The 9,755-nt window shown below is 32.4% G+C and overlaps 1 protein-coding gene across 2 annotated transcripts in view; it reads left to right on the top strand.

Annotated features, from left to right (window-relative positions):
• Window positions 1-1,060: 1,060 nt before the first annotated feature.
• LOC114336185 (glutamate receptor ionotropic, kainate 2) overlaps window positions 1,061-9,755 on the top strand; it is a 93,070-nt gene continuing 84,375 nt past the window's right edge. For both annotated transcript variants that reach the window (XR_007697109.1, XM_050646881.1), the window contains exon 1: window positions 1,061-1,253. Coding sequence is in view for 1 of the 2 variants with exons in the window: in XM_050646881.1 (XP_050502838.1) it covers window positions 1,169-1,253 (85 nt within the window). In the remaining variant the exon portion in view is untranslated. The remainder of the gene's footprint in view (window positions 1,254-9,755) is intronic.

Below are 9,755 nucleotides of genomic sequence, written 5' to 3'. Positions count from 1 at the left end.
AAATCATTTTTAAACAAAATTCATGTAAGGCTCACTTTCCGCCCACACCGTATTTATGCCTATACATTTTATTTCTTTCTATTATAACCATACGATAGCTTAATTGTTCAATTTGTAAAATTTTATTTGATCAATTAGTTAAAGAATTACATTAAAATAACTCAACCGTGCACTTCGCCGTACGTTAGTTTACAGTGCGCCAATGTTTGTGAGAAGGATGACTTTAGCGTTATAAATAAAAAATTATAGAAGATACAGATTTAATTTTAGAAAATTCTATATATAAGGTTTTTTTTGTAAAATTTTCTGAATTTTTCAATGGTCAAGTCAGTTTTTTTCTAAAATGTATATCTTCGGAGTTATTTAAAAAATCATCAAATTTCATAGTTCATTTGTTTAATAAATAACTTCTCGAGTAGAACTTTTTGATAATGTTGTTTATTAAACATTTCTTAATGAAATTACAAAAAGTTATATCTTGTTTGATTTTTTCCGAAGTGAAAATCTATATGAACTCCCCTAAATATGGAAATCTGAATATATAAAGATCGAAATGAAGCAGACAGATGTCGCTAAAAAATTTGAGATTTCAAGTGACTGAGCATACAAAAAATTGAGAAGCTTGAGAACATACAGAAAAAAATGAGGCAAAAAGGTTAAAAGTGGTAGTGCCGATGGATTAAACGCTCAAGTACGAGGCCAAAACTAATTGGCAGATTCTTCCTAGATAACTAAGGGACTAATACAAGGAGATTGAGTCTATTAATCAATACTTCGAAAGGTCTAATAATTCTTTATTCCTTCACTTCCGTTCTTTGAATTAATTTTACGTTCCAAAACTGTCCTAAAACACTTTCTTTTTTAATTAAATGCAAATATAATTTCCATGCAAACCAAAGTGAGTTATGTGCAGTTTCTTAGTGTAGAAATGTCTGATCTTTCTTGTAAATTATGAGATTCTAATTCATGCGATCTAGTAAGCACATACCTACCTCCAGTAATTTATAAATAAAAGTTAGACGCGCTGGCAATCCACCAACTAGGAAACCACACGGACATTTGACACATTTTGTGCATCAGTCCATAAAGACAGCAGACGACATCGTGCTATGCTAGAAATGTGATTATTTCTCAATTTTATCTCCTAATCAAAGTATTTCTAGCAGCGATGGTGACAAAATTTTATTATTTGTTTCTGCTACTAATAAGTGTTAAAGTTGGTTTGTGTAGCGAAAGGGAAACTTACACGATAGGTAAGCCTTTATTTATTTTTATATCTGATATAAAATTTTGGCGGATTATTGTCATTGATATATTTTTATGAGCACGCTCCAGGTATCTGGTAAATGTTATTCTTCTTCTGCAAGTGCCCTGTCCATTGCGAACGTTAGCAGAGCAATTCTGATCTTGCTTACGGCGCTTCTGAATAATTCGGCCGATGTGCTCCCGAACAACTCCTGCAGATTTTTTAGCCACGAGTTTTTTAGTCCTGTCGCCAGTGGGGGTACAACGGCCTCCTTAATTCAGATGGACTTACCCAAGTTTTTTATGTATTTTGACCCGTAGAACACGAATTTTTTGGGTAACAGTCGATCCGGATGTCGATAAGATTGTTATAAACAAAGAACTTGAGGAATCACATAACAGCGATTTTTAGCAAAATAAAACATTTTTTTGTATTTTTGAGTAATTCTAAGCAAAAAATGTTTTTACAAGTTTTTTTCGTTGGATGCATAGTTTTCGACATATAAACGCGCTTGAACTTTCAAAAAATCGAAAAATTGCAATTTTTGAACCCGGATAACTTTTGATTGAAAAATAAAATAGCAATTCTGCTTACCGCATTTGAAAGTTTAAGCCAAATTCTATCGGTTTTGATTACTTTCATTGCTAAAAATTAATTTTTTATTGTTAAACAAAGCTATAAACACATAGTGATTGAATGATGTTTTCACTGCATTTCTCATTTGAAATCGAACGAGTAGGCGCGCATACAGACATACGTATACTACGCTAGGGAAATAAGGCAAAAATATACCATCTTCGAGACACTTGAGCAGTTAGGTTTCAAATGGGTTTTTTTAGTCCAGAAAAATATAGTTTTTGTCGGGACATTTGAGCAGCCAGGCTGCAAATGGATTTTTTGGGTACTATATACCTAATACATTATAAATACAAAAATTCCCGTCACAGTTCGGACGAGAAACTTAGTTATTAACAAATAAGGGTCAAAAATGGCAGTTTTTTCGTTTAAATCGCTACAGGTAAAATAGGGTAATTAAATATCCTATTTATAATATTCTTCTTTTTGTAGATGAGCCAAGATTCAAAATGGCACTTTTTGAATTTTGGTCCGATCCTTTATTGTTTCGGAAAGTGCAAAATAAGACTAAAATTTCAAAAATAAAAAATGTGCTTTAACTTTTGCGAAAATGGCCTTAAGACTTTCATATTGCACGAAAAGTTGAGTTAAACATTCCATATTATAATGCACAAAAAATTTTAAGACGATTCGTCAATTAGTTTAAATTTTATTCAATTTGTTTATCGCAAAGAGCTTTTTTTTTCGCAAAGTTATTGTTCAGAAAATAATAATGACAGCAATTCTGTGGAAACTACATGCAAGAATAATAGTTATCTTTTTAAAGTATTGAAAAAAATCATTAAAAAGTCGTTTTTATCGCTCCGAAAAAAGGTTAGTAAAATAGTTTTGGCTACTAAACAATTTGAATAACTTTGTTAATACTGACTATAGAGTAAATCTACTTTAGGATTTCAAAAGCTGGTATTTTTAGAGGAATTTTCAGAAAAAAACTTTTTTCCTAGGTTAATTAGGTTCAAAGTTAGCCACTTTTATTATTTAATTCGCAGTTACTTCTATATACATCAAATTCTCCTGTAACAGTGTTAGTTACCATACTACTCCGAAATGGCTTGGCCGATTTTTATAAAATTTTACACGTTTACCCTGTAGGACGTTGAAGAGGTTTTAATCTATTTTATATACCCATAAGTTATAAGGGGGGTTGCCCCCCTGACATTTTTTTTTTATTTTTTTGGACAAAATTATCTACCTTAATTTTATATGATGTAGAATTAAAAAATACATACAACCCTTAATTTTGACTCTTCTATCACCAACCCCTATTTGTTAATAGTCATCTATATATTTACATCTATAAAATTCTCCTGTCACAGTGTTAGTTTCCATACTCCTCCGAGACCGCTTGACCGATTTTTATGAAATTATATATGTATATTCCGTAGGTCTTAGAACCAGTCGTAATCTATTTTTCATATCCCTGAGTGATAAGGGGAGTTCCCCTTAATATTTTGTAATGTTAGCTGGGGTTGTGTGTACATAACGTACTCTATAAGACTACGAGTACATACAAATTTAAAATATTATGATCAAAATCCATCAAAAAGTTCCAGCGATATTAATCGCAGCATATGTTTGCAGAATCAGTTTCATTTTTTGAGTGCACGTATTTTAGTAATTCCCCTCCACCGACCACGAATTAATTCCGTTCGGACGCCATTTTTAAAGCTTTATTAACCACTCTGTTGAGGTTCAAGGTTTGCTCAAACTTTTACACATAACCTATGTATCTTCAACTTCAAAATGGCTCTAGTTAGGTTGCTTAATTGTTATAAACAAAGTAGCCGTCAATTAAATAAAAAAATGTGGCTAACTTTGACCGTAATTAACCTAGATGAAAAGTTTTTCTTTGAAAATTCGTATAAAAATACCAGTTTTTCAAATTCCATTGTAGTTTTAGCCTACAGTCAATATTAACAAAGTTATTCAAATTGTTTATAAGCCAAAAATGACTCTATTTTAGTAAAATGTTTTCTGAGTGATAAAAATGACTTTTTAATGATTTTTTTAAACGCTTTGAAAATATGACTATTCTTCTTTCATGTTGTTTTTACAGAATTGCTGTATCATTATTATTTTCTGAACAATAACATTGCAAAAAGAAGCTCTTTGGGAAAAACAAATTGAATAAAATTTAAACTAATTGACGCATCGTCTTGAAATTTTTTGTGCATTGTATGGACTGTTTGACTCAACTTTTCATGCAATATCAAAGTCTTAAATTCATTTTCGCAAAAGTTATAGCAGATTTTTTATTTTCGAAATTTTAGATTTTTTGCAATATCCGAAGCAACAAATAATCGGACCAAAATTCAAAAAACGCTATTTTAAACCTTGGCTTATCTACTAAAAGGAAAATATTATAAATAAGGCATTTAATTACCCTATTTTTACCTGTAGCGATTTAAACGAAAAACTCTCATTTTTGACCCTCATTTGTTAATAACTAAATTTCTCGCCCAAACTGTGACATGCATTTTTGTATTTATAATGTATTAGGTGTATAGTACCCAAAAGACCCATTTGCAACCTGGCTGCTCAAGTGTCCCGAACATGTTATATGTTTGCCTTATTTCCCTGCTGTATTTGGGTACCTAATGCATTATATATACAAAAATTCCCGTCACAGTTCGGACGAGAATTTTATTTATTAACAAATAAGTGTCAAAAATGGCAGTTTTTTCGTTTAACCTTCGGATGACCAAGCGGGGGAAATTTTGACCCCAGCGTATGTTTTTCTTTAATAAATTCAAAAGTATTTTCAATTTTTAACTCATTATTTTTTTATTTGACTTTAATATCATTCTAGATATCCTCATATTTTGTAATAAAAAAAATTCCCTATATTTTACAAATAAAAAATATATTCTGAAGTTGATGTTTAGTAAAATACCGTCTATTATGTGTAATTCCAAGTAGTTTTACGCTAATGACGTCGACTTTGCAAAGTAACAAGACACCTACTCAATATACACATGACACTAATACTCATGTTGTGACTGGCAGAATGACATAAAGTCCATGCCATAAAAAAAAACTTCATTTTTTTGTTAATTGTCATTTTTGACATTTTTGACCTGGGGTCATCCCCCCCCTTGGTCATCCGTGTAACAAAAAAAGGTTGGTCATCGGAATGTTAAATCGCCACAGGTAAAATTAGGGTAATAGGTCAGGATCCCGCGTATAAAAAAAAGTTGATTAATAGCAAGCTGAAAATTTGTTAATAGCTTAAGGGTGTCCAGTCGGACAAACTTTGATATATGGAAACAATGGAACAGCGGAAGTTTTAATTGTGGAACCGGTTAAAAATTTGGAACGGTCAGACCACGAAAACGTCACATGTATTTTGTCCGACAGAACTTCCAATTGATTTGTTACCCTTTCATTAAGCTCTCATGCAAAAATCAGACTGCTATTTATCACCTGTCATAATTCCTGTCATTTGACATATTCTACGTGTTCCACTCATTAGAATTCCCATTTAGTGATAAATAGCAGCCTGATTTTTGCATGAGAGTTTAATGAAAGGGTAACAAATCAAATGGAAGTTCTGTCAGACAAAATACATGTGACGTTTTCGTGGTCTGGCCGTTCCAAATTTTTAACCTGTTCCACAATTAAAACTTCTCCTGTTCCAGTGTTCCTATATATCAAAGTTGGTCCGAATAGGCACCCTTAAGCTATTAACAAATTTTCAACTTGTTATTAATCAACTTTTTTCATACGCGGGATCCAGACCTATAATTAAATATCTTATTTAGAGTATTCATCTTTTAGTAGAAAAGCAAAGGTTTAAAATGGCATCTTTTGAATTTTAGTCCGATCCTTTGTTGCTTCGGAAATTTCAAAATACAATTAAAATTTCGAAAATAAAAAAATTGTTATAACTTTTGCGAAAATGACCTTAAGAGTCTAGTCTAGTACCTTAAAAGTTTAGTCAAACAGTTCATATAATGCACAAAAAATTTTAAGATGATTCGTCAATTAGCTTAAGTATTATTCAATGTGTTTATCCCAAAGAGCTTCTTTTTGCAATGTTATTGTTCAAAAAATAATGATATAACAATTCTGTGGAAACCACGTGAAAGAAGAAAGAAGAATAGTTATATTTTTAACGCATTAAAAAATATATTAAAAAGTCATTTTTATCATTCCGAAAACATTTCTCTAAAGTAGGGTCATTTTTGGCGTATAAACAATTTGAATAACTTTGTTAATATTTAATCTAGACTAAAACTACTTCGGGATTTAAAAAGCCAGTATTTTTACACGAATTTTCAAAAAAACACTTTTCGCCTAGGTTATTCTGGGTAAAAGTTAGCCACTTTTTTTTATTTAATTCACAGCTACTTTGTTTATAACAATTAAGGAACCTAACTAGCGCCATTTTAAAGTTCAAGGTATATAGTTTATGTGTAAAGTTTGACTAAACTTTTAACTTCAATAAAGTAGTTAATAAGGCTTTAAGAATTACGTCCTAACGAAATCGATTCATGTTCCGTGGAGGGGAATAATTATTAAGATTCGTGCACCCAAAAAATGAAATTGATTCTTCAAACATATGCTACAATTAATATCTCCGGAGCTTGTTGATGGATTTTGATCATAATTTTCTTAATTTATATGTACTCGTAGTCTTGTAGAGTACGTTATGTACACATACCCCACCTAAAAGTACAAAATGTTAGGGGGAATCCCCTCCCCTTCTCACTCAGGGATATGAAAAATAGATTACGACCGATTCTAAGACCTACCGAATATATATATATATATATATATATATATATATATATATATATATATATATATATATATATATATATATATATATATATATATATATAATTTCCTAACAATCGGTCAAGCGGTCTCGGAGAATTATGGCAACTAACAGTGTGACAGGAGAATTTTATAGATAAAGTATATACATAGATGGCTATTAAAAAAATAGGGGTTCGTGATAAAAAAGTGAAAATTAAGGGTTGTATGTATTTTTTATTTCTACAGCATATAAAATTAAGGTAGACAATTTTGTCCAAAAAAATTTTAAAAAATGTCAAGGGCGCAACCCCCCTTATAATTTATGGACATGAAAAATAGATTAGAACCTCTTCTCAGTCCTACAGGATATACGTGTAAAATTTCATATAAATCGGGAAAAATGGGATTTGGTCCAATTTTCAATTCAGTCAGATTTATAAAATCGAAAATTTCGTGTATATGTAGTGTCGCATGTAGGGGTAGGTATTGTGCACCACTGACGAGAACTGCCGTTCTCTGGTAATAGCTCCCCGTGAGTAACAAGCTTAAATGTGAGACACTGAATTTTTCGTAGTTGAATCAACCAATTTCATTTAACAGAAGAATATATTTTTCTTGTTGTATTAATGATAACTCATCTAATTATATTTACATTACATGCATTTGTGCATCCAAGATATTTTAAAAACAAATCATCACAGTTTAACAATATTGATGTATTAATGTAGGTACGCTAATTGAAAATCGTGATTGAAAACAAACAAGACGTCAGTTAGCTTTTTAGACGATCAGGTTTATGGTAAAATGCGATATAATTAAAATACATTTTTTTTATTTGCTAAGTGCTACAATCTGGTCTTTGACCAATGAGTAACTTTTTATCTATCCTATTTTACTAACTACTTAATATCTAAGGGTCACCCTTTGATGTCTTCTTAGTTGTCTTTGTTATTACTGGGGCACTTTTTGCTTGCGCACTATCACACAAAGCGCTGCTTTTCACTTTATCACGCACTGCACCAAAACGTTGCTTGCACACTAGTCGCGCAATGCTCCGCTATTAGCTTTGTCGCACTACACCAACTCGTTAGGTTTGGTCCTCGTCAGTCTTCTTTTCTGGTTTGAGTTGTCCAGGAGCTGGATGGCCTCAATATTTTCGTGGAGAAGAAGTCTTTTTTCATGACTTTCTGCGTGTTTTCTGATTTCTTTGTCGACGGGCTCCATTCGTAGATCCTTGTGGAGGTCGTCATTACGGATGTACCAGGGTGCATTAACTATGCCCCTTAATACTTCGTTTTGAAAAGTCTGTATTATTTTCAAGTTTGTCTTTTTTGTACATCCCCATAGTTGGATACCATACGTCCATACTGGTTTTATAACTTGTTTGTAGATTAGCATCTTGTTATACGTTGACAACCCTGAGTATCTTCCCAGTAGCCAGCACAATTTTTTATATTTGATATTTAATTCTTCTTTCTTTTTCTTTACATGTGCTTTCCAGCGAAGCTTCATGTCTAGGGTTAAGCCCAGGTATTTGGCTGTGTTGGCATAAGGAATGTCTTGTCCATTCATTTTTATTGGTGCGTAGAGAATTTTTTTATTAGTAAAATCAACATGTACTGATTTGCTTTCATTCAATGTAATTTTCCACGTCTTAGTCCATTTTTGGAATTTGCTCATCGCATTTTGCAGTTTATTGGCTGTTTCTACGTTATCTTTACCTACTGCTAATATTGCGGTGTCGTCGGCAAAGGTAGCTAAACAGTAGTTATCAAATTCTGGTAGATCACATGTATAAAGGAGATATAGGACCGGGCCCAATACGCTACCCTGGGGGTCTCCGGCTTTTATTTCTTTAAGTTCAGAATAAGCATCATCTTGCTTGATTCTGAAATATATATCAGTTAAGTACGATTTAATTATGTCTGTGTATGATTTTGGACGAGTAGCCTCTAATTTATGAAATAGTCCTTCATTCCAAACTCTGTCAAATGCCTGGGCAACATCTAAGAATAAATCTGAACAGACTTTTCTTTCCTCTAGTGCATTTTCTATAATATCGGTGACTCTGTGGAGTTGGTCTGTAGTTGAGTGTTTCTGCCTAAAGCCAAACTGGTGATTTGGAATTAATTTTTTGTTTACTATAATTGGTTGCAATCTTCTGAGGAGAAGCTGTTCAAATAATTTAGACATTGTGGGTAGCAGTGATATTTGTCTATAGGAGGAGGTTATATGTGGTGGTTTGCCTGGTTTTGGTATCATTACTATTTCCGCCACTTTCCGCAATGAAGGAACATATTTTAATCTGATCGCAGCATTAATTAAATAGGTCAACTTGACAATTGCTTTTCTTGGGAGGTGTTTTAATATTTGTCCTGTTATTAAATCAAAGCCAGGAGCTTTGCTTGGGTTTAAATTATACTTGATTTCTTTTATTACTTTTTCTACAGTTACTGGCATTATGGTTGCTCTGTAATGCTTCTTCTTCTTGTTGTTGTTGATGCGGTTAAAATATTTTCTCTAGATGTGTAGCAAAGCATTCTGCTTTTTGTTCGCTGCTTCTAGCATAAGTGCCGTCTTCTTTTTTTATGGGTGGTATTTGCATTATTGGTCTTTTTAATCCTTTGGTTGCCTTCCATAGTGAGTATTCTGTGGATCTATCATTCGTTAGGTTGTTTAGGTTGTACAAGAATTCATCTGTACTCATTAGATATCTTTTAAAAACACCCTTTAATTATCTACGCTAATTTCTTTCGGTTATTTAAATGTCATCATAAACAATTCCGACCTTCTTTCGTTACATAAACATTATTGACCTAGATCGTGAGGTGTAAGTATACATCCAGCCACTATAAACACTTTTCAGGATCGACGCTGACTTTGCACTTTTCAATATATTTATACAACCAAAATATATAAGGGAATCATCATTACACATTCCACATTCGTCATTCTATTATTAGATGTAAGATTATTCACATTAAAAGAGAGTGTCATCTACACTCCGCGGGGACGACGTTACGTAAGTTGCTACCAGCTTGTACTCATGCGAGTATAATAAACAACTTGAACAGTGACACGACTAGTAATCATTCCACCCCTCGGATAAGGG

This window comes from Diabrotica virgifera, chromosome 3 (assembly GCF_917563875.1).
Source record: "Diabrotica virgifera virgifera chromosome 3, PGI_DIABVI_V3a".
Classification (NCBI taxonomy): Eukaryota; Metazoa; Arthropoda; class Insecta; order Coleoptera; family Chrysomelidae; genus Diabrotica; species Diabrotica virgifera.
This window is presented reverse-complemented; position numbering and strand designations above follow the sequence as displayed.